This window comes from Squalius cephalus, assembly GCF_949319135.1.
Source record: "Squalius cephalus genome assembly, chromosome: 3".
In the NCBI taxonomy this organism is placed as follows: Eukaryota; Metazoa; Chordata; class Actinopteri; order Cypriniformes; family Leuciscidae; genus Squalius; species Squalius cephalus.
In genome coordinates this window covers 27,814,509-27,835,618 of record NC_137124.1, presented here as the reverse complement: position 1 = coordinate 27,835,618, position 21,110 = coordinate 27,814,509, and the positions used below count along the sequence as shown (strand labels likewise).

The following is a 21,110-nucleotide window of genomic DNA, read 5'->3' as shown; positions in this document are numbered from 1 at the left end:
GGTGAATATTAATATTTAGACCCATGTTTACTGTTACTGTGTTTGTGGATATCTGCTCAAACGTAGATATGTATAATATGGTAACCATAATGTTTCATATTTTGGAGCATGCTGTGCGTTTGAATGTATCATATTTTGGAGCGCGATTGCGTTTGAAAAGCAAAACGCACCAAACATTAGGGTTCATGTTTTTACAATTATCTCATTTATTATCATCATAACGAATGGAAACATTTGAAGTAACATATGATAATCAATATATTTTTCTCTAGCGTAGTTGTTACTGAAATCTTTTGGAAGATTTATAGGCTGCTATAGGTTATTGTTATTATTATTTTATGCAGCACTGCGCATAGCCTATGCTTACAAGGCACAACAAACCTGGTGTTCATTATATTATATATTGTTGGAAACATTTGTGTGTGTGTGTATTCTGTGAATTTTAAAAAGCAATTTTAACCTGAAAAATCTAAAATGTATTCCCAAAATCGTGCAGGCCTATAGAAATCTTGATATCAGTATGTTCACTTTTTTTTCTTTCTTTCAGGGACCAGATGCCACTGAGTACTGCTGACTTCAACATTCACATGAGTGTCTGTATATGAAGTGTCTGATATGTTTTTAGAAAAGGCACAAAGGTCTCTGTCTTTGGATCATTGTTTTCAATAGTGTGCTTTTTTGTCATTTGTTGTGTATCTTTGGATTATGTTGTGTTGTAAATAAATCCAAACAATCAAAAAGCCATTCTTTTTAAAATCTCATTCTTTGTGCAAGGTTGCTCAGAATGACAGGGCCTGATGGCTCCTAATAGGACCATTAGGGAGGGTCTTTGTCTTTCTCCAGTGTGAAAAGCCTTACATATTAATGATGTGATCACGCCTCCCGCATAAAGCTTTCTCACACAAAACACGTCTTACAGTTTTTAAATCAATATATTGTCTTCTCTGAATGAGCAGTCAGGGTGATTTTTACATAGTTTTGGAGCAAATATTCTAGGCTACGTGATACAATTTTCAAAAGTCTTGTGAAGAAATAATCAGTATGGGTTTCATGGCCTTATTTCAGTGAGAATTTTTTTTGTATTTTCACAAACCACGCATAAATGTCATTATCTCAAAACTACAAACTTTTACATACATGCTGCTTATATATTATTGTAGCAGAGTTTGTGCTGAATACAGTGTAATTAGACTTTAGCCATGAAAATGTCACAAGTAACAGAAATAACCAGAAATGTCAGAGCATGTCGGAACACCTCCAGGGCCCAGAAAACAGCTCAGACCTCAGAGGGTTAAACTGAATTAATTTTAGTGTTCTTTTACATTTTCATTGTTTTTTATATTGAAAGCAATACTATTTAGTTTGTCTGTTATGTAGCCAAGTCAACAAAATCAGTCTTTTTTCTGATTTGTTCAATGTATGGATCTGTTTTGAAAATTTTCTTTCGTTGCTATGGCCGGGTATCGCTGTCAATCGCCTCAATTTCGTGAATGATTCACAAAACAATAATTTAGCCATTGAGGCCTTCAGGCCATTGTGATTTTCTGGTGCGATCGGCTGACAATCTCCTTCAACAGCACTTTCGGGTTTTGTCGTCTGTACAGTGCAACAGAAGCTCAAATGGAATGTAGCAAATTTATGTTGTAATGTGCCACTGTTAATTAAACAAAATGCTTGACTTTAATAATCTGTTACCTATTTAACCCTCTGAGGTCGGCAAACGCGCCAGCGCGTTTTGCTGGATTTTCTTCACATTGTAGCACTATAAACTTAAATTTCTCCGTCATTTATGGTCATACAGAAAAAAGAAATATAAAAAAAGAATCTGTGATATTTCTACTTTTGTATGTGTCCACTTACAATCAAATCAAAACATTGTGCTTTTGTAAAATAAAGAAAATAAACAGGCTGTGCGTTCTGCCTCTCCGTCGCGGTGAACTTTTTTTTCTTGAGCACGTCTATAAACTGAAACAAAACTCAGCGAATACTTGTCACACATTTATGAGCCATATACCTTTATAAACATTTAAGTGTGTACTTTTAAATGATCGGATTCAAACTGAAAACAAATATTCTCTGTTTAAGTAATTTGTATAAAACCAACAAGATGTCCAGCTTCTCAAACGCTTCCTAATTATTTTTAATTTGACCACGCCCACTCGCACAAAAGAGATTCACATGCAAATTTCCACATGGAACGCGAACGCGCTCATTACCTCAAAAACAAAACACTTCACAAGTCTCTGCTTTTCGTCGAGTTTGAAAGATGTGCCGTGAGCTTACGTTGGATTTACATCAGAAGAAGAAGAACGCGATTTGAAGACAAGAAAGATGTAAGGTAAGAAATTCTTACATATTAGTTTGTTATTGTTGCATAAATTTCACATTGCAGTTGAACTGTTGCTAGATATATGGTGAATATTATAATATTTAGACCCGTGTTTACTGTTACTGTGTTTGTGGATATCTGCTCAAATGTAGATATGTAGGCTATATGGTAACCATAATGTTTTATATTTGAGCGCGATCGCGTTTGAATGTATCATATTTTGGATCGCGATCGCGCAAAACGCACCAAACGGCTTCATGTTTTTACTATTATCTAATTTCATATCATAACGAATGGAAACATTTGAAGTAACATGATAATCAATATATTTTTCTCTAGCTTAGTTGTTACTGAAATCTTTTGGAAGATTTATAGGCTGCTATAGGTTATTGTTATTATTTTATGCAGCACTGCGCATAGCCTATGCCTACAAGGCACAACACACCTGGTGTTCATTACATTATATATTGTTGGAAACATTTGTGTGTGTGTGTGTGTGTGTGTGTATTCTGTGAATTTTAAAAAGCAATTTTAACCAGAAAAATCTAAAATTTATTCCCAAAAATCGTGCAGGCCTTTCTCTTGATATCAGTATGTTCACTTTTTTTTTTCTTTCAGGGCCCAGATGCCACTCCTGCTGACTTCAACATTCACACGAGTCTCTGTACATGAACATGGTAAAGTGAAAATCAAACACCTTGGAAATGAAAGGTATGTACAATGTTTTTAGGAATGGCAGAAAGGTCTCTGTCTTTGGATCATTGTTTTCAATAAGTGCTTTTTTGTCATTTGTTGTGTATCTTTGGATTATGTTGTGTAAATAAATCCAAACTATCTAAAATCCATTCTTTTTTAAATCTCCTCATTCCTTGTGCAAGGTTGCTCAGAATGATAGGGCCTGATAGCTCCTAATAGGGCCGTTAGGGGAGGGTCTTTGTCTTTCTCAGGCGTGAAAAGCCATACATATTAATGACCTCCGTAAAAGCTTTCTCACACAAAACACGTCGTAAAATTTTTAAATCAATATATTGTCTTCTCTGAATGAGCAGTCAGGGTGATTTTCACATAGTTTTAGAGCAAATATTCTAGGCTACGTCATACAATTTTCAAAAAGTCTTGTGAAGAAATAATCAGTATGGGTTTCATGGCCTTATTTCAGTGAGAATTTTTTTTTGTATTTTCACAAACCACGCATAAATGTCATTATCTCAAAACTACAAACTTTTACATACATGCTGCTGATATATTATTGTAGCAGAGTTTGTGCTAAATACAGTGTAATTAGACTTTAGCCATGAAAATGTCACAAGTAACAGAAATAACCAGAAATGTCAGAGCATGTCAGAACACCTCCAGGGCCCAGAAAACAGCTCAGACCCCAGAGGGTTAAAAGACATGGCTACAAGTGAGACTGTGTATCGTGATTCTGTACTATAATGCAGTAACTATTACTCTGAGAGAGTGTGTGTGACAGTGATATATGTGCATAACAGTTACATGTCAGTCACTCTTTTTTTATAGTCTATGGTCCGTCAGCCCGGCATCGCTCGTCAAGTTCGTAGAGAGCTTATTCAGTCCATTTTAAATTCTGATTTTGGCCGCCTCTCAAATGGGTTAAACCATAGATATATTACCTATGAAGTTCAAGTAAATGCGCTAGAAATCCGCGCTCATTCAAGGATGTGCATTTATTGCATGGACGGAGACTTCATCTGACGGTAACGGTACACAAGCATATTATAATCAATCTGTTCCGTGAGAGCAGAACGAACGAGCCTTTATAGACGTTTTTAAATCTGAAAACTCCAAAAACCAACGAAATTGTCAGACATCCATTAGTGCATGTTCACAGAGGAAAACAACTGAAATACAGCGCTGGTTGTTCTCTCGAACGATACTCGACGACAACGACCGAATCCTAAGCCGTGGGCGAAGTAATGGGTGTATTAAATTGTATGAAATAATCCCGAAAAAAGCACAAACACTGCAGAAATGGCAAGTTCAGCAGCTAAAATTTGCTGAGGTGAAGTGAGTAAGTTAGTGACGCAGCTAACAGCAGACAAACGGCTAGCATTGACATCAGCGGGAATCCACCTGTCACTCAAAAGTGGACACACCCTTAATTATGCAGACCTTTAAATATTAATCAACTAAACGGATGAGTTATAAAAAAATTCACCCCCCTCACAGTTGTTATGAAGGGCAAAATTAGCTGTATAGACCAAAGCCACAGAGAGCACCAGGCTGTAAACATGTTTTTTTCTGCTGTAAAGTTGGTAATTTTAACATGGGGGAGATACAGATTTGACTCACTTGTGCAGCCAGCCTCAAGCGGCCAGTCAATGAATTGCAGTTTAACTCACTTCCGTGTTGGTTTCAAGAGAGAGACGGGGATGTTGCCGCTTGATCCAGACACTTATTATACTTAACACTTAATATTTTAAACTAACCATTCAGAGACGTCCTGCTGTAGCCGCTGAGTTGCAACTTCTTCAGGTGCTTCTCCATCCGGATCAGATTCTGTGTCAAACTGGAAAGCTTGAACGACTGCGTGTCTACGAGCCATTGCGATACATCCACTGTAAACATTAGCACATGGTACCATGGCCGCAAACTGGTCGAGGCCACACCCCCACCCTCCACCTTGCCTCGCCCTCCACCTTGCCCCGCCTCTCTCCTCCTCATTAGCATTTAAAGCTACAGACACATAAATGGCACGTCCAAAGGAAAGCTCATTGTGGGACTGGCTCGTAGTGGCTGTAATTCTGCAACGAGGCTGAATTTCGGGAAAGAGACTTCAGATACAGTATTAGGGGACCACTAAGGCCTATATAAAAGCATCCAAAAAGCAGCATGTCATAGGACCTTTAATGTCTTATGCTTACACAAAGCCTCATTGATGTGACTTTTTTTATTGCAATGTTTATGTTGAAATGTTTTAATTATTTATTAAAGAAAATTATGCTAATCATAACAACCTACTGTAAGCCTATTTAATTCTTAATTAATCCTAAAACACAAATGCTGCCGACTAATATCAGTTAGCAAGTTCTGACAATGTTTTGATTTTACGATCAAAAAAGTTTTTGAAAATTTAGTTTAATTTATCTCACTGTTATGTTTCAGTACATAAATATAGGCCTACTGACAAATTAAAATAACACGAAGTATAAGACACATAACCTTTACATGCATTGCTTTTCTAGATATAGAAAAACTGGGCACATAATGTTAACGTTTAGCCTACTTTGATTAAATTTGATGCAATAATAGAAGCCTACATTTGTTTCAGTTCTAAATTTGTACTGTAATTTCAGTATTGGGATTATGAATTCGTTTAACTACAATGTTTCACTTGAATTTATCTGCTGGCCAGTTCTCAATGAGCCGCGTCAGATTCCGCAATGGAGAGAATAAACTGACACTTTTCTCAAAGTCTGTGATTGTAGCGCCTCTTAGCGGTAAAAGGCAGCAAATACACCACCCCAATTTTAACGCCGCGGGAACGGCAGTGGTAAAAGTATTATTCTGGTTGAGTACCAACTGTATCAGATGGAAAAATTATTAGAGGCATACACTTCCTTTAAGTTTCGTCGAGGGAGATAGATTTAAGAACAGAAAACACAAAGTGCTGTTAGAACCTTAGAACCGCTTAGCACATTGTTATCTGTGTCTCTGCAATGTCTGTCAGCGCAGCGCATTTTCTCACCCGAGCATGTGGATATCATTGTTTTTATTAACAAGAGCATGTGAAACAATTCAGTGAGGAAAATAAGTATTTTAACACCCTGCTATTTTGCAAGTTCTCCCACTTGGAAATAATGGAGGGGTCTGAAATTGTCATCGTAGGTGCATGTCCACTGTGAGAGACATAATCTAAAAAAAAAAAAATCCAGAAATCACAATATATGATTTTTTAACTATTTATTTGTATGATACAGCTGCAAATAAGTATTTGAACACCTGTCTATCAGCTAGAATTCTGACCCTCAAAGACCTGTTAGTCTGCCTTTAAAATGTCCACCTCCACTCCATTTATTATCCTAAATTAGATGCACCTGTTTGAGGTCGTTAGCTGCATAAAGACACCTGTCCATCCCATACAATCAGTAAGAATCCAACTACTAACATGGCCAAGACCAAAGAGCTATCCAAAAGACACTAGAGACAAAATTGTACACCTCCACAAGGCTGGAAAGGGCTACAGGGAAATTGCCAAGCAGCTTGGTGAAAAAAGGTCCACTGTTGGAGCAATCATTAGAAAATGGAAGAAGCTAAACATGACTGTCAATCTCCCTGGGACTGGGGCTCCATGCAAGATCTCACCTCGTGGGGTCTCAATGATCCTAAGAAAGGTGAGAAATCAGCCCAGAACTACACGGGAGGAGCTGGTCAATGACCTGAAAAGAGCTGGGACCACCGTTTCCAAGGTTACTGTTGGTAATACACTAAGACGTCATGGTTTGAAATCATGCATGGCACAGAAGGTTCCCCTGCTTAAACCAGCACATGTCAAGGCCCGTCTTAAGTTTGCCAATGACCATTTGGATGATCCAGAGGAGTCATGGGAGAAAGTCATGTGGTCAGATGAGACCAAAATAGAACTTTTTGGTCATAATTCCACTAAACGTGTTTGGAGGAAGAAGAATGATGAGTACCATCCCAAGAACACCATCCCTACTGTGAAGCATGGGGGTGGTAGCATCATGCTTTGGGGGTGTTTTTCTGCACATGGGACAGGGCGACTGCACTGTATTAAGGAGAGGATGACCGGGGCCATGTATTGCGTGATTTTGGGGAACAACCTCCTTCCCTCAGTTAGAGCATTGAAGATGGGTCGAGGCTGGGTGTTCCAACATGACAATGACCCGAAGCACACAGCCAGGATAACCAAGGAGTGGCTCTGTAAGAAGCATATCAAGGTTCTGGCGTGGCCTAGCCAGTCTCCAGACCTAAACCCAATAGAGAATCTTTGGAGGGAGCTCAAACTCCGTGTTTCTCAGCGACAGCCCAGAAACCTGACTGATCTAGAGAAGATCTGTGTGGAGGAGTGGGCCAAAATCCCTCCTGCAGTGTGTGCAAACCTAGTGAAAAACTACAGGAAACGTTTGCCCTCTGTAATTGCAAACAAAGGCTACTGTACCAAATATTAACATTGATTTTCTCAGGAGTTCAAATACTTATTTGCAGCTGTATCATACAAATAAATAGTTAAAAAAGCATATATTGTGATTTCTGGATTTTTTTTTTTTTAGATTATGTCTCTCACATTGGACATGCACCTACGATGACAATTTCAGACCCCTCCATGATTTCTAAGTGGGAGAACTTGCAAAATAGCAGGGTGTTCAAATACTTATTTTCCTCACTGTATATACAAAATAACATTATGCTGACTCGAGTGTCTATGTACGTTCTGTACGATAACTGGCGCAGTCTGCTTTATTAGTGTTTCTATGGAGATAGATTTGTGTCTTTATTACATGCGAGTAAATAAATGATCTGAGAGAAAAAAAAAAAGTTTGAGAAAAAAAGTTATCACACTGATAGCAAAAAAGCATTTCATGAGAGAAAAAATAATATTTGAGAGAAAAAGTTTTCATACCAATAGCAAAAAATAATCATATTTGAGACTAAAAAAAGTTTTGAGAGAAAGTATTTTCTCATAGAACATAAAAAATATAAATTTTAAATTTTAAAAATTATTTCTGAGAAAAAAAAATCTCTCTCAAAACACTTTGAAAAAAACTCTCAAATATATATTTTTTGCTATCAGTGTGAAAATATTTTCTCTTAAAAAAAAGTGTTTCTCTCAAACCGCTTTTCTTTGCTCTCGATGCAATTTCTTGCTCTCGTGTCAGGATTTTGCTTTAGCTGTGAAATTTGTGTCATGGGCGGGGCCACGTTCCTATTGGTCAGTCGGGTGAGCATCGTCTTGTCTTGGGAGTCAAACTGAATCATTACACCATTGTTCGGTTCACCAGCATAGATGTCGCCTCTGCCTTAGTTGAGCACGGACACTCCAATGTTTGGGTAAGATGATGACACACACAACTCGATGGATAGCTGGCTGAGCAAGTTCTGCATCACTGAAGATTAAACATTAAAAAATAGCACTCATATTCATGAATGAATGTGTATTATATTATTTAGCTTGCTAATTGCTAATTAGCCATCATGCTAGGTAAACTTGCAAACTCACCTGGTTTATACTATTTTTAAATCAAATGCCAACTTAATGTTTTGATTTAGATAGTTTCACTCCTTATTTAGTGAGTAGTGAGCTAGTTTCTACATTTGCACTTGCTAGCCTCAAAGCACCTGAAGAGTAACTGCTTGTTCATCAACCTCCTGTACAACTTTCAACTAAGTTAACGTTAGTATGCATGGAAGGTGGCAACCCATAGCTAGCTGACGTTAGACAGTGATTGATATACTGTTTGAAAGTGTCCCACTTAGTTTTGTTTAAAATAGTCTTTGTATGGTTGTTGCACTAAACGTTTAGCTACACTGCATGTGTGTGTAGCTTGCAAACTCAGCTACACAGGGCTTATTCTAAATATTTTTTTTACCATCTAGCCGAGGTCTAGAGCTGACGAGGTACGTCTAGTAGGCTACTAACTCTTACATTAGCAACCCAAGCTAATAATATAATACACATTCATTCATGAATATGTGTGCTATTTTTTAATGTTTAATCTTCAGTGATGCTCAACTTGCTCAGCCAGCTATCCATCGAGTTGTGTGTGTCATCATCTTGGGTGCGATTTGTGAAAAAACAGAGGGGTGGGGGGGGTGTTTTGAAACATTTTTATTCATAAAAATAAATCATGAGAACATGAACTTCATCACTGCATTTGCAAGAATTGTAAATTATTTTTTCTTATTAACTCATGAAGTAGCCTAACGCAATATCTTTACTCTAATAGCTTATCTTTCCCCACACATATGAACTGTGATCATGCAGAACGAAAAAACATGCAAGAATTAAATCCACCTCCCAGTACCATGGATTGCCACTCGGCTAGACATGTCAAAACACTTATTTATGAATGGCAAAATTAAATGGCCCAGTTTTACTGCTGCTGTTAAAGTAATAATAACGTGAACTTTAAATCGCGATGCTGAGCTACAGTGAAATAATAGAAAAGACAGATGCATTATCTCGTGTTAGTCAATTCGCCTCATTCGCGCGAACTGGACGCGCCCGCGCCGCAGGACCTCTAGACGCGCGTAAACGCGTCTTTACATTGAATCGAAATCACTCGCGCCAGACGCTGAAGAGTGAGTGATCAAAAAACCTTTGCTTTAGCTTCAATTGAGTGAAACACCGTATGTGTAACTTCGGCCATTCTCAGTGGTGTGACTGGGACACTAACTCTGCTTGTCATCATAGAAACATAATCAGATTGTGATGTTTATTCCTGCTTCAGTAATATGCTGAAGGCAGCCTTCCTTTCGACACACACGTCTTGATAGGCTATTACTCGTGAGGTGTAACCAATCAGATAGCGCCGTGGGCGGGACATTGAGCAAGTCTGCAGAGTGGTGATTACAGAGAGGCTGCGGCAGCTATATCAGAGCCAGCCAAAGTAGCGCATTTTTAAATAAAATCGACTTTAATCAAACCACGGATCTGTGATACGTTTTGTGATCCGTCTCGCCACTAGTGTAGTAGCACTGATCACTTTGAGGGGGGTTAAATTTATCCCCACCGGGGATAAAAATAATTAAGCAGAGGCAGGGATACATTGACCTGAAAGGGGGAAATCCCACGCATATCCTCAAATCCTCAAACATTGGAGTGTCCGTGCTCAACTAAGGCAGAGGCGGCATCTATGCCGGTGAACCGAACAATGGTGTAATGATTCAGTTCGACTCCCAAGACAAGACGATGCTCACCCGACTGGCCAATAGGAACGTGGCCCCGCCCATGACACAATTTTCACAGCTAAAGCAAAATCCTGACACGAGAGCAAAAAATTGCATCGAGAGCAAAGAAAAGCGTTTTGAGAGAAACTTTTTTTTTTTTTTGAGAAAATATTTTCACACTGATAGCAAAAAATATAGTATTTTGAGAGAGATTTATTTTTCTCAGAAATAATTTTTAAAATATGATTTTTTTTATTTTTGATGTTCTATGAGAAAATACTTTCTCTCAAAACTTCTTTTAGTCTCAAATATGATTATTTTTTGCTATTGGTATGAAAACTTTTTCTCTCAAATATTATTTTTTCTCTCATGAAATGCTTTTTTGCTATCAGTGTGATAACTTTTTTTCTCAAACTTTTTTTTTTCTCTCAGATCATTTATTTACTCGCATGTAATAAAGACACAAATCTATCTCCATATGTTTCCCCCTGTCCGTGCTGCTTGAGTTTAAATGCTTTTGTTCTTTAATTTTTTTTTAGTTTAGTTTAATGTTTTCAACTAAAAGAAAACCTTAAAACATAGCTTGTGTATATTGCCTAATCGTAAGCTTCTAAAAAAAAACTCTTTCTTGTTAAACGTCATTTAAATAAACAAATATTTCATTTTTATGAGCCCAAATGTTCAAATACAGTATTTTTGAAAAATGCCCCTCCCTACTCATTAGCACTCGTGCCACTGGCCTCGCTCCATTCTCACGGCTCTCGGCCCGCCCTGCTTGCCACAATGACATACTAAAATTAAAGGTGATTTTTGTCCAAAAACCAAAACTCTGACTAAAAGAAAAAACTGCATAAATATTAAGTGAACAGCATAAGAGAAATAACAAGCACCAGGACAGCTAAGCATTTATGTGTTACACCAGAATTTACCCTCTATGGAAACACACACTTACACACATTGTTACCTTCCTGTCACCCACAAGCACTGCACCGTTTTGCCTCAGCAAAGGTCCACCTCATTAGGTCTTGGATGGAGCCTTATATAATGTGCTATTACTAATTAGCAGCCCGGCCATTGATGTTTCTCCTATCAAAAAAATAAAATAAAATTGTGTGCGGGGTGATGGTGGTGGGGGGTTGTTCTAGACATCTACTGCTTTTCTTTTCTTTTTTCTTTTTTATAAAGAGAACACCATGATCTTCAAATATTCAGCAACAGACATGCCATCCATTCTTTGTTTTGACTGCCTTTTGGTTTTGCAGGTCAATACGCAAATGGGTGCACAAGTTAATGTGGAACCATCTTCCAATTAGTGAAGCTGACAAACATTGATTCAATTCTGTTCATCATGAATTGCCTAATTTATTGTGATAGTATAATAGCATAAATTAGACAAGGGGGCAGGCTAGCTTTTCCTGTATTATATGGGATTTCCATAGTATCTTCATGATCTAATTAATTTAACTCAAGTGGCACATTTCACAAATACTGTACACAATATTATCCCATTACTTTAAACATTAGAGGCACAAATCTAATATTTTTTGTAGTGAGATCAAGTAGATATGTTTGATAAATTATTATCTAACATTCAATGAATTTAGCATGAACAGTAGCTTATTTTAAATAGATTAAATGATGGTACACACCCATCTACAAACTGCGATTTATAGTCTTAATTCACTGTAGCAAAAAATGTTTAAACATTAACTCATTTTAATTACCAAACACATTTTGTCTACAACCCTGTTACTGCATGCTTTCACCCCATTCTTAAAAAAAGTAACAAAACCATTAACAATTACAGAACAATGATTAATTAACAGATTTTAGTATTTGCCAATGTTGGCTATATCTGGTCTCCATTAAGCCCAGAAAGCTTTATTAGTACCATCTTATCCTGACAACCAAAGATCTGAGATCTAATATTCCCTATCCAATTATGACGAAAGGTAATCTAAACTTCTTTTGCCTCCTACACACAACAACACAGCCCGATCTACTGCAACAGTCATCATCATTGCCCAGAAAATGGCAAAAACAGAAAACACTGCGGCAATGTAAGCTAGTCAAACATCTGTTTACAACAACATTTAGAAATTCCTCAAGAGAGGGCTTCTGGACAGATTAAGACTGCCTTTATGTCTTAAGTGAAGCACATGCAAAATGATGTGAACTTTGCTGCAAAGCAACAGATGCTGAAATATAATTAAAGGCCTATTTAATTCAGCCAAGAGCTCTGTAGAAACTGTTGACATTTACTGTACTGAAAACCACTTCTGGAGAGTTAAAATAATAATAATAATAAAATTCGCTAAAACTAAATGCAAGTAATTGCTATAAATTGTGAATTGTATTGGCAGGTTTGTTTGATAAAATGTTTTAAAGACAGATAAATAAAAATATGCACAAGGACACATGCACTTCTGCTGTGATAAAGCAAAGATTCCACAAATTACCAACAATTTGTTATTTGAAATGACAATGTAATGGTCCCTGTTTTGCAATATTGGTTTTTACCATCCCTTCTGACAGTTAACTTTAAGGTGTGCAATGAAGAAATGTAAGTAAAATATAGGACTCGTTACTTAGCATGTTGGAGGGTTTACATACTGGCTAACAGGTACCAATCAAATGTGTTTTTCATAGCCTGATCTGTCAGATATAGTAGTGCTCTCACACTATCAAATAAACACCACATATAAATACATTTGTAGCACACCCAAGATTGCTTGGCAGAGTATAGCATTTTCCCAGGATGCATTGTGGCTGCTGAAATCTAATTTGTTGCCTTATTATTTCTGTTGTATTGTACTGTTGTATTCATTTGTGTTCTCCTGTTTGTTTGTGTTTGTTTTCATGTTATTTGTTATGACACTTGCGAGTTTTATGACAGTGTTTTCATTCTACTGCTAGTTACTATAATTTCACAGAATGTGCCAGTTCATTATTCGCCTTGTCATGTCTTTAATTTTCAGTTCAAGCTTTAAAGTTAAATATGAGGTTAAAATGTGAAATAAATTATGTTAAAATACTAAGCTACGAATAACTGTATTTGTTATGGACCTACAGGTCACAAATCACAGTATCTAAAACAAACTGACCATCTAAAAGTTATTATACTATTTTATTCCACACATTACTGTGGAAATTTTTTTTTTTTTTTTAAATGTTGTAAAGCAAATGAATTCCCAAGGGCTGTTCGAACATCTCACTTGCACACAAACAACCACACAGGTGTTATGGATGGTTTTAGCAGAGGCTAAGTGTTATACGTCAAAAATGTAGTGCACCAATGTGACTAATGCATTTTTTCCTCTATCCCGTGCTCTCCTTCTCTCTGTCTTTCTCACTCTTGCTCCCCCATGTCTCATCTCTCAGTGGGCTATGGGAGTAAGTAGCTCTAATGCACATGTCAAGGTGAATCAGTTTGCTTCGCTGAGCTTCTATCTGAACATGGAGTTTCTTCCTGGATGATGGTAGGGCCAGAGGTCACTGGTGAGCCTGAAGGGCCATGTTACACATCAATACACATCTCATGGCAGCAGTGTCTGTTCATACACCCCGTGCTGTGTTACCTGAAACCCGCCCACCAGAACCCACATAACATATACTTATGAACAAATCTATATATTTACAGTACACCTATTCTGGAGAAAAAACAGTCACTAATTTAAGAATGTAACATATGTCATGTCAAATCAAAATGTATGAGAAAAAAAGAGTATCTGTATGTAGTTAGTATATTATCTAGTGTGGAACAGAACACAGGGATCTTGAGACACGTTTTTCAAAGTTCAATTATTTCAACACTGCATCTTAAAAATGTGGCGTTCATGGCATAAGACGTGACAAAATAACCGAAGATGCCTGTCTGCATATTAACCTATATATACACTGCTCAAAAAAATTAAAGGAACACTTTGAAAACACATCAGATCTCAATGGGGAAAAATATCATGCTGGATATCTATACTAATATGGACTGAGTAATGTGTTATGAACGAAAGGATGCCACATCGTTTGATGGAAATGAAAATGATCAACCTACAGAGGATTGAATTCAAAGACACCCCGGAAATCTAAGTGAAAAAATGATGCAGCAGGCTTGTCAATTTTGCTGAAATTTGATTGCAGCAACTCAAAATGGTACTCAGTAGTTTGTATGGCCCCCACGTGCTTGTATGCATGCCTGACAACGTCGGGGCATGCTCCTAATGAGACGACGGATGGTGTCCTGGGGTATTTCCTCCCATATCTGGACCAGCGCATCACTGGGCTCCTGGACAGTCTGATGGACCAAAACACAATGTCCCAGAGGTGTTCTATTGGACGTAGGTCAGGTGAGCGTGGTGGCCCTTCAATGGTATCATTCCTTCATCCTCCAGGAACTGCCTGCATGCTCTCGCCACATGAGGCCGGGCATTGTTGTGCACCAGGAGGAACCCAGGACCCACTGCACCAGCATAGGGTCTGACAATGGATCCAAGGATTTCATCCCGATACCTAATGGCAGTCAGGGTGCCATTGTCTAGCCTGCAGAGGTCTGTGCGTCCCTCCATGGATATGCCTCCCCAGACCATCACTGACCCACCACCAAACCGGTCATGCTGAATGATGTTACAGGCAGCATAACATTCTCCACAGCTTCTCCAGACCCTTTCCTGTCTGTCACGTGCTCAGGGTGAACCTGCTCTCATTTGTGAAAACCACAGGGCACCAGTGGCGGACCTGCCAATTCTGGTGTTCAATGGGAAATGCCAATCGAGCTCCCTGGTGCTGGGCAGTGAGCACAGGGCCCACTAGAGGACGTCGGGCCCTCAGGCCACCCTCATGAAGTCTGTTTCTGATTGTTTGGTCAGAGACATTCACACCAGTGGCCTGCTGGAGGTCATTTTGTAGGGCTCTGGCAGTGCTCATCATGTTCCTCCTCGCACAAAGGAGCAGATACCGGTCCTGCTGATGGGTTAAGGACCTTCTACGGCCCTGTCCAGCTCTCCTAGAGTAGCTGTCTGTCTTCCTGGAATCTCCTCCATGCTCTTGAGACTGTGCTGGTAGACACAGCAAACCTTCTGGCAATGGCACGTATTGATGAGCCATCCTGAAGGAGCTGGACTGCCTGCGCAACCTCTGTAGGGTCCAGGTATCGCCTCATGCTACCAGTAGTGACACTGACCCTAGCCAAATGCAAAACTGGTGAAAAACAGTCCGAAAAGATGAGTAGGGAAAAAATGTCAGTGGCCTCCACCTGTAAAACCATTCCTGTTTTGGGGGTTGTCTCACTGTTGCCCATCTAGTGCACCTGCTGTTAATGTCATTAACACTAAAGCAGCTGAAACTGATTACCAACCCCCTCTGTTACTTAACTGACCAGATCAATATCCCAGGAGTTTAACTGACTTGATGCTATTCTCTGAATAAAAAGTGTTCCCTTTATTTTTTTGAGCAGTGTATATATATATATATATATATATATATATATATATATATATATATATATATATATATATATATATATATATATATATATTATTTTTTTTATTTTTATTTTTTTATAGCACAGACTGAACACAATGGGCCCTATTTTAACGATCTGAAACGCAAGTGTCAAAGCGCAAAGCGCAAGTAACTTTGTGGGCGGGTCTTGGCGCTGTTGCTATTTTCCCGGCGGGATAAATGACTCTTGCGCCAGGCGCAAATCTAAAATGGGTTGGTCTGAAGTAGCTTCATTATTCATAGGTGTGGTTTGGGCGTAACGTGAAATAACCCATCAGAGCGTCATCTCACATTCCCTTTAAGAGCAGGCGTGCTTGTTCTATAGCGGATTCCTATTATAACGGCGCATTTGCCAGGCGCACGCGAGGAGCGGTTCACAGCCAAAGAGACCGACGTTCTCGTCAGGGACGTTGAGGATGGAGAAACCCACCCAAATTAACTTCGGTTAAAAAGGCGTATGATAATTTGGGTAAATGTGTAAGCTAGATGTATGCTTTTATAATAAATTGTCTATCTATCTATCTATCTATCTATCTATCTATCTATCTATCGTAATAATGTATGATTTGCAAAAATGAAAACTGCTGCTTCTGTGTAGATGAGAGAATCAAAGTGTATGCGCGTTGTGCACACGCTACATTGATTATGGCCAAGCATGCGCCCTTAAAATAGCATATGAATAACATGCGCAACGCGCCACTGACTTTAAACTATTTTTTCCTGGTTAGTGGCGCAACTGTTTTCTAAACCTGCAAAATAGCATGAAGGAACGTTTGCGCCTGAACACGCCTCCTTTTTTGCACTGAACCGCCCAGGGAGCGCAAGTTCATTCCCTAGTTTAGCGACGTGCTTCTGTGGAGGGAAAAGCGCGCTTTGCGCGGGTGCAAAATAGGAATGATACATGCGTCGGTGTACAAAGTCAATTGCGCTGGGTGCAAGATAGGGCCCAATAACACATCCTACCTGTAAGTCTACCTCGGACAGACTGCAAAATAGATTTATGGATTGTAGGCCAGTTATACGCCAAAAGACAAGTAATATATTCCCTTCAAAATATTGTTTTTCTGCTATAATGTAATACTTTTGAATTACACTACCGTTAAATGTCTGCAGTCCATACGATTTTTCATCACGCTCACCAAGCCTGCATTAATTTAATAAAAAATACAGTGAAAACAGTCATATTTTAAAATATTATTACAATTTAAAATAACTGTTCTCTATTTTAATATATTTTTAAATGCAATTTATTCCTTCAGTATCACATGATTCTTCAGAAATCATTCTAATGTGCTGATTTGCTGCTCAAGAACCATTTCTTATTATTATCAAAGTTGAAAACAGTTGTGCTGCTTAATGTTTTCGTGGAAACATGATACATTATTTCAGAATTCCTCAATGAATAGAAATTTCAAAAGTATAGCATTTATTGATCAATTTAATGCATTCTTGCTGAATTAAAGTACTTTTTTCGGTGGAAGAAAAAACTTACATCCAAACTTTTAAGTAGTATATATATAATCATTCATCTGGATGTTTTTTTTTTTTTTTTAGCAAATAAGCAAATAATTGTGATTCATAAAATTAATTATATGGAAGTAAAATAATGTCAAATGTTTTTGAAATAAAAAAGCCTGTTGAATTGCACTACTTGAAAAAAAATAGGCATTGCATTAACCATGCTTGCATTTTAATGCATTGTATTTTTAGGGCTTGCATTTTTATGGGCTGAAATTCAACATGGTTCAATATTTAAGCTGTGAATATTTCAATTAAAAACATTTCAAACACATTTTCATTATTAAAAATTCAATAATCCATATTAAACTTTCATATTTCACTTCCAAAATATTCAAACTGTTTAAAAATACAACCTATAATATTCAACAGGCAATTTTCGGTCCATTTTATTTCGCTTTGCAAATTCGCTTCCACAAATTCAGTGGTTCAAATTCGACAGTAAATTTAACATTGACATCCAGGAACTGCAGGAAAAGCAGTAGATTGCCGAGCATACTCTCCATCTGCTGTTAGTCGACCTCACCAGCAGGGGGTGCAAAAGCGTGTGTTGTTGACGAAGACCAGCAACAGTTAGAACAAGTCATTCATTCATAAAATGAAAATGATTATCTGTGTCAGTATATATGCGGAAAAGATGATAAACACACAAAAGCTGTGTTTATGTTTCATTCAATAACTTCATTGTTACTTTCCCTGTGTAGCCTACATGTTATCAGCTTTCTCTACCATGAACAGGATTATAATCGGTTTCCCTCAATACCTCATACTGAAGGATTCCCTTTCCGTCGGGACAAAACGCTTAACGTAGCTTAATGGACTAATACAATGATATAAAAGACCAAACTCACACCTTATTGGGGATGTAGGCTGTAGGCTACTATATAGGCTACAGGCAAGCAGATGGACTCATAATATGAGTCCAAAGTTTCATGCTGAGCGTTTCGTGATATACTGGCATAAAATCAACACTTGATCAGTTAATACTAACACTTTCTCTTCTATTCTATTCTCTCTCTCTCTCTCTTTCTCTCTCTCTCTCTCTCTCTCTCTCTCTCTCTCTCTCTCTATATATATATATATATATATATATATATATATATATATATATATATATATATATATATATATATATATATATATATATATATATATATATAGTATGCCTACGTGTATTGCATTAGCTTAAACTGGGAAGAGTCATAGCACTTGCATATTGTTGTCTTCCTATTGTTAGTTTAACTGTAAATCACTTTGGATAAAAGCATCTGCTAAATGACTAAATGTAAAATTGTCTTGCCATTGGACATTCGCACATTTAGAGACCGTCTCTAAAGTTGCATAAAACATTGGCATACACGTTTCTAACTTCAATAGCAAACTTACATTTATTTGAATAAATATCAAAAATCCAAAGGGTGCGCATTATGCCTGACACTAAATGAACACTTTACAGTTGGTTTTATGACTGTAAGTCGTTCTATTCAAATGCTATCGAAGTTAGAAACGTGTATACCAATGTCGTATACACTTTAGAGACGGTCCCTAAATGTGCGAATGCACGTCAAGCCAACTTTACGCCAGTCTATCACTGGGAAACGCTCAGCATTAAGCTTTGCGCGTTATTCTGAGTCCATCTGCTTGCCTGCGAGTTTGGTCTTTTATATCACTGTATAAGTCCATTAAGCTACGTTAAGCGTTTTATATGTCCAGCAAGGGAATCCTTAAGTATTGAGGGAAACCCTAATAGCCTGCATGCAGCACATCGCCACAATATAAAGTTAAGGCAACTAAACAACCAAGAGAAATATATGTCAACCTCAAAAATGTAACATTGAATCTGTACATCCGCATCAGGGAATAACATTAATCTTGTTCACGGTAGAGAAAGATGCATGTAGGCTACACAGAAAAAGTAACCGTGAAGACACTGAATTTAACATAAAACAGCCGTCAGAATAATCACAAATACACTTACATTGCTGTAAATGAGTTTTATGAATGAATGACTTGTTCTAACTGTTGCTCTGGTCTTCGTCAACAACACACGCTTTTGCACCCCCTGCTGGTGAGGTCGACTAACAGCAGATGGAGAGTATGCTCGGCAATCTACTGCTTTTCCTGCAGTTCCTGGATGTCAATGTTGAATTTACTGTCGAATTTGAACCTCTGAATTTGTGGAAGCGAATTTGCAAAGCGAAATAAAATGGACCGAAAATTGTCTGTTGAATATTATAGGTTGTATTTTTAAACAGTTTGAATATTTTGGAAGTGAAATATGAAAGGTGAATATGGATTATTGAATTTTTAATAATGAAAATGTGTTTGAAATGTTTTTAATTGAAATATTCACAGCTTAAATATTCAACCATGTTGAATTTCAGCCCATAATAATGCAAGCCCTAAAAATACAATGCATTAAAATGCAAGCATGATTAATGCAATGCCTATTTTTTTCAAGTAGTGCAATTCAACAGGCTTTTTTATTTCAAAAACATTTGACATTATTTTACTTCCATATAATTAAATCAAATTTTACTGAAAGTTGATTGTCAGACCTAGTATTATAATCAAACAATGCTGGTTTTGAGCCTCTAAACAGCATGAGAAACATTATACTTTATGTAACTTAGACATGCAACTGAGTTGTTGTTTTTTTTAAGAAAAAATAACTTTCAATTATTTCAGAGAATAATTTCTGAGGTATTTCAGCTGTCCACTCTGTGTGACTGCACTTACGAGTTCAGCCATTAAATCCGTTTTAATTCCCTCTCTTTCTCACTCTCCCTTCAAGCTGCTCCTTACCAAACTGTCGGTCTGTCACCTCCTATCTGTCCCTCTCTATTCATTAATAGCGGTCTATACCAGGAGACATCTGTAACTTCCCATTATCTGTAGACACACTGACCACGGTTGAAGATCAAAGAGATGGCACGCCGCATTCAAGCAGGCTATAATGTTCAAATCCAGGAGCCGGGAAATCTGAAGAACCTCTAAAGACAATGGCATGAAATATGGGGCAGCTCACAGCAGGGAGGGCTGTCAGTTGCCGTAATGGACCCGTATGACAAAGAGAGAGCATTCTTGCCATCCGGTCAATGGCATCGATCTAATGACATTGTGCAGGTGTGCGGCAGTGGCTCCACATATTGCAAGATTTCTACAGCTACTCTAAACGCGTAATAAAGAGAATTGTGAGTCGATGGCATTGACGTTCTCAACATCTATCTGCCTATCTACATCTCTCCTGTGAGGAGGAACGTGGAGGATGTTGATGGAGGATCTTGGTCTGCTAAAGGGTTCTGTAAGGATGACAGAGTGCAATGTGATGGTTGCGAGGCGAATGTGATCAGTTATCTCAAACACACAAAAAACGTGTACTAAATTATCTCATAGATACACATACAAATGCACACGGATCAGAGAACAAGATAACTGCAAACACTTAATGATTCACACATTTGTCATCTGTCTGCTAAATTGGGCACAAATTCACAGACGGACGCACAAAAACACAAAACATGCACACAACACACAGCCGTTCATTCACACACAAACGCACAAAGAGGAACATCTAAAGACGTCTGAGATCTCCCTCGCAAAGCGCTCTGAAATTAAAATAAAAACACTGCAACACAGCCCGTCAATCAAAAGCCAAGGTTTCAGACACCATCTGCATCCAAAAAGAAAAAAAAAGAGAGCGAGAGTAAGCTGAACACAGCCTCTCATCCTCCTGATCCCTCTCTCTTTATTTGGCTTGGGTAATTGGAGTCGGCCATCTCTCTGGCTCTCTAATATTCATTACCATGTTGGTAATTTACCCAAAGACGGTTGCGTGCCTTCCACGCTTTTCAACTCTCATTTATGGCTGTTTGAAAAGATCAAGCTGGGAGCA

General features: G+C 37.9%; 1 protein-coding gene across 2 annotated transcripts in view; it reads right to left on the bottom strand.

Annotated features, from left to right (window-relative positions):
• Positions 1-21,110, bottom strand: part of ptprn2 (protein tyrosine phosphatase receptor type N2) — a 278,997-nt gene that overhangs the window by 192,810 nt on the left and 65,077 nt on the right. The window contains exon 1 of one of the 2 annotated variants that reach the window (XM_079865631.1): positions 4,780-4,879. The exons of the other annotated variant lie outside the window; for it this stretch is intronic. Within the exon in view, the coding sequence (XP_079721757.1) occupies positions 4,780-4,837 (58 nt within the window). The 5' untranslated portion in view covers positions 4,838-4,879. Of the gene's footprint in view, positions 1-4,779; positions 4,880-21,110 lie in introns of those variants that run through there. 2 annotated transcript variants of the gene reach the window in all.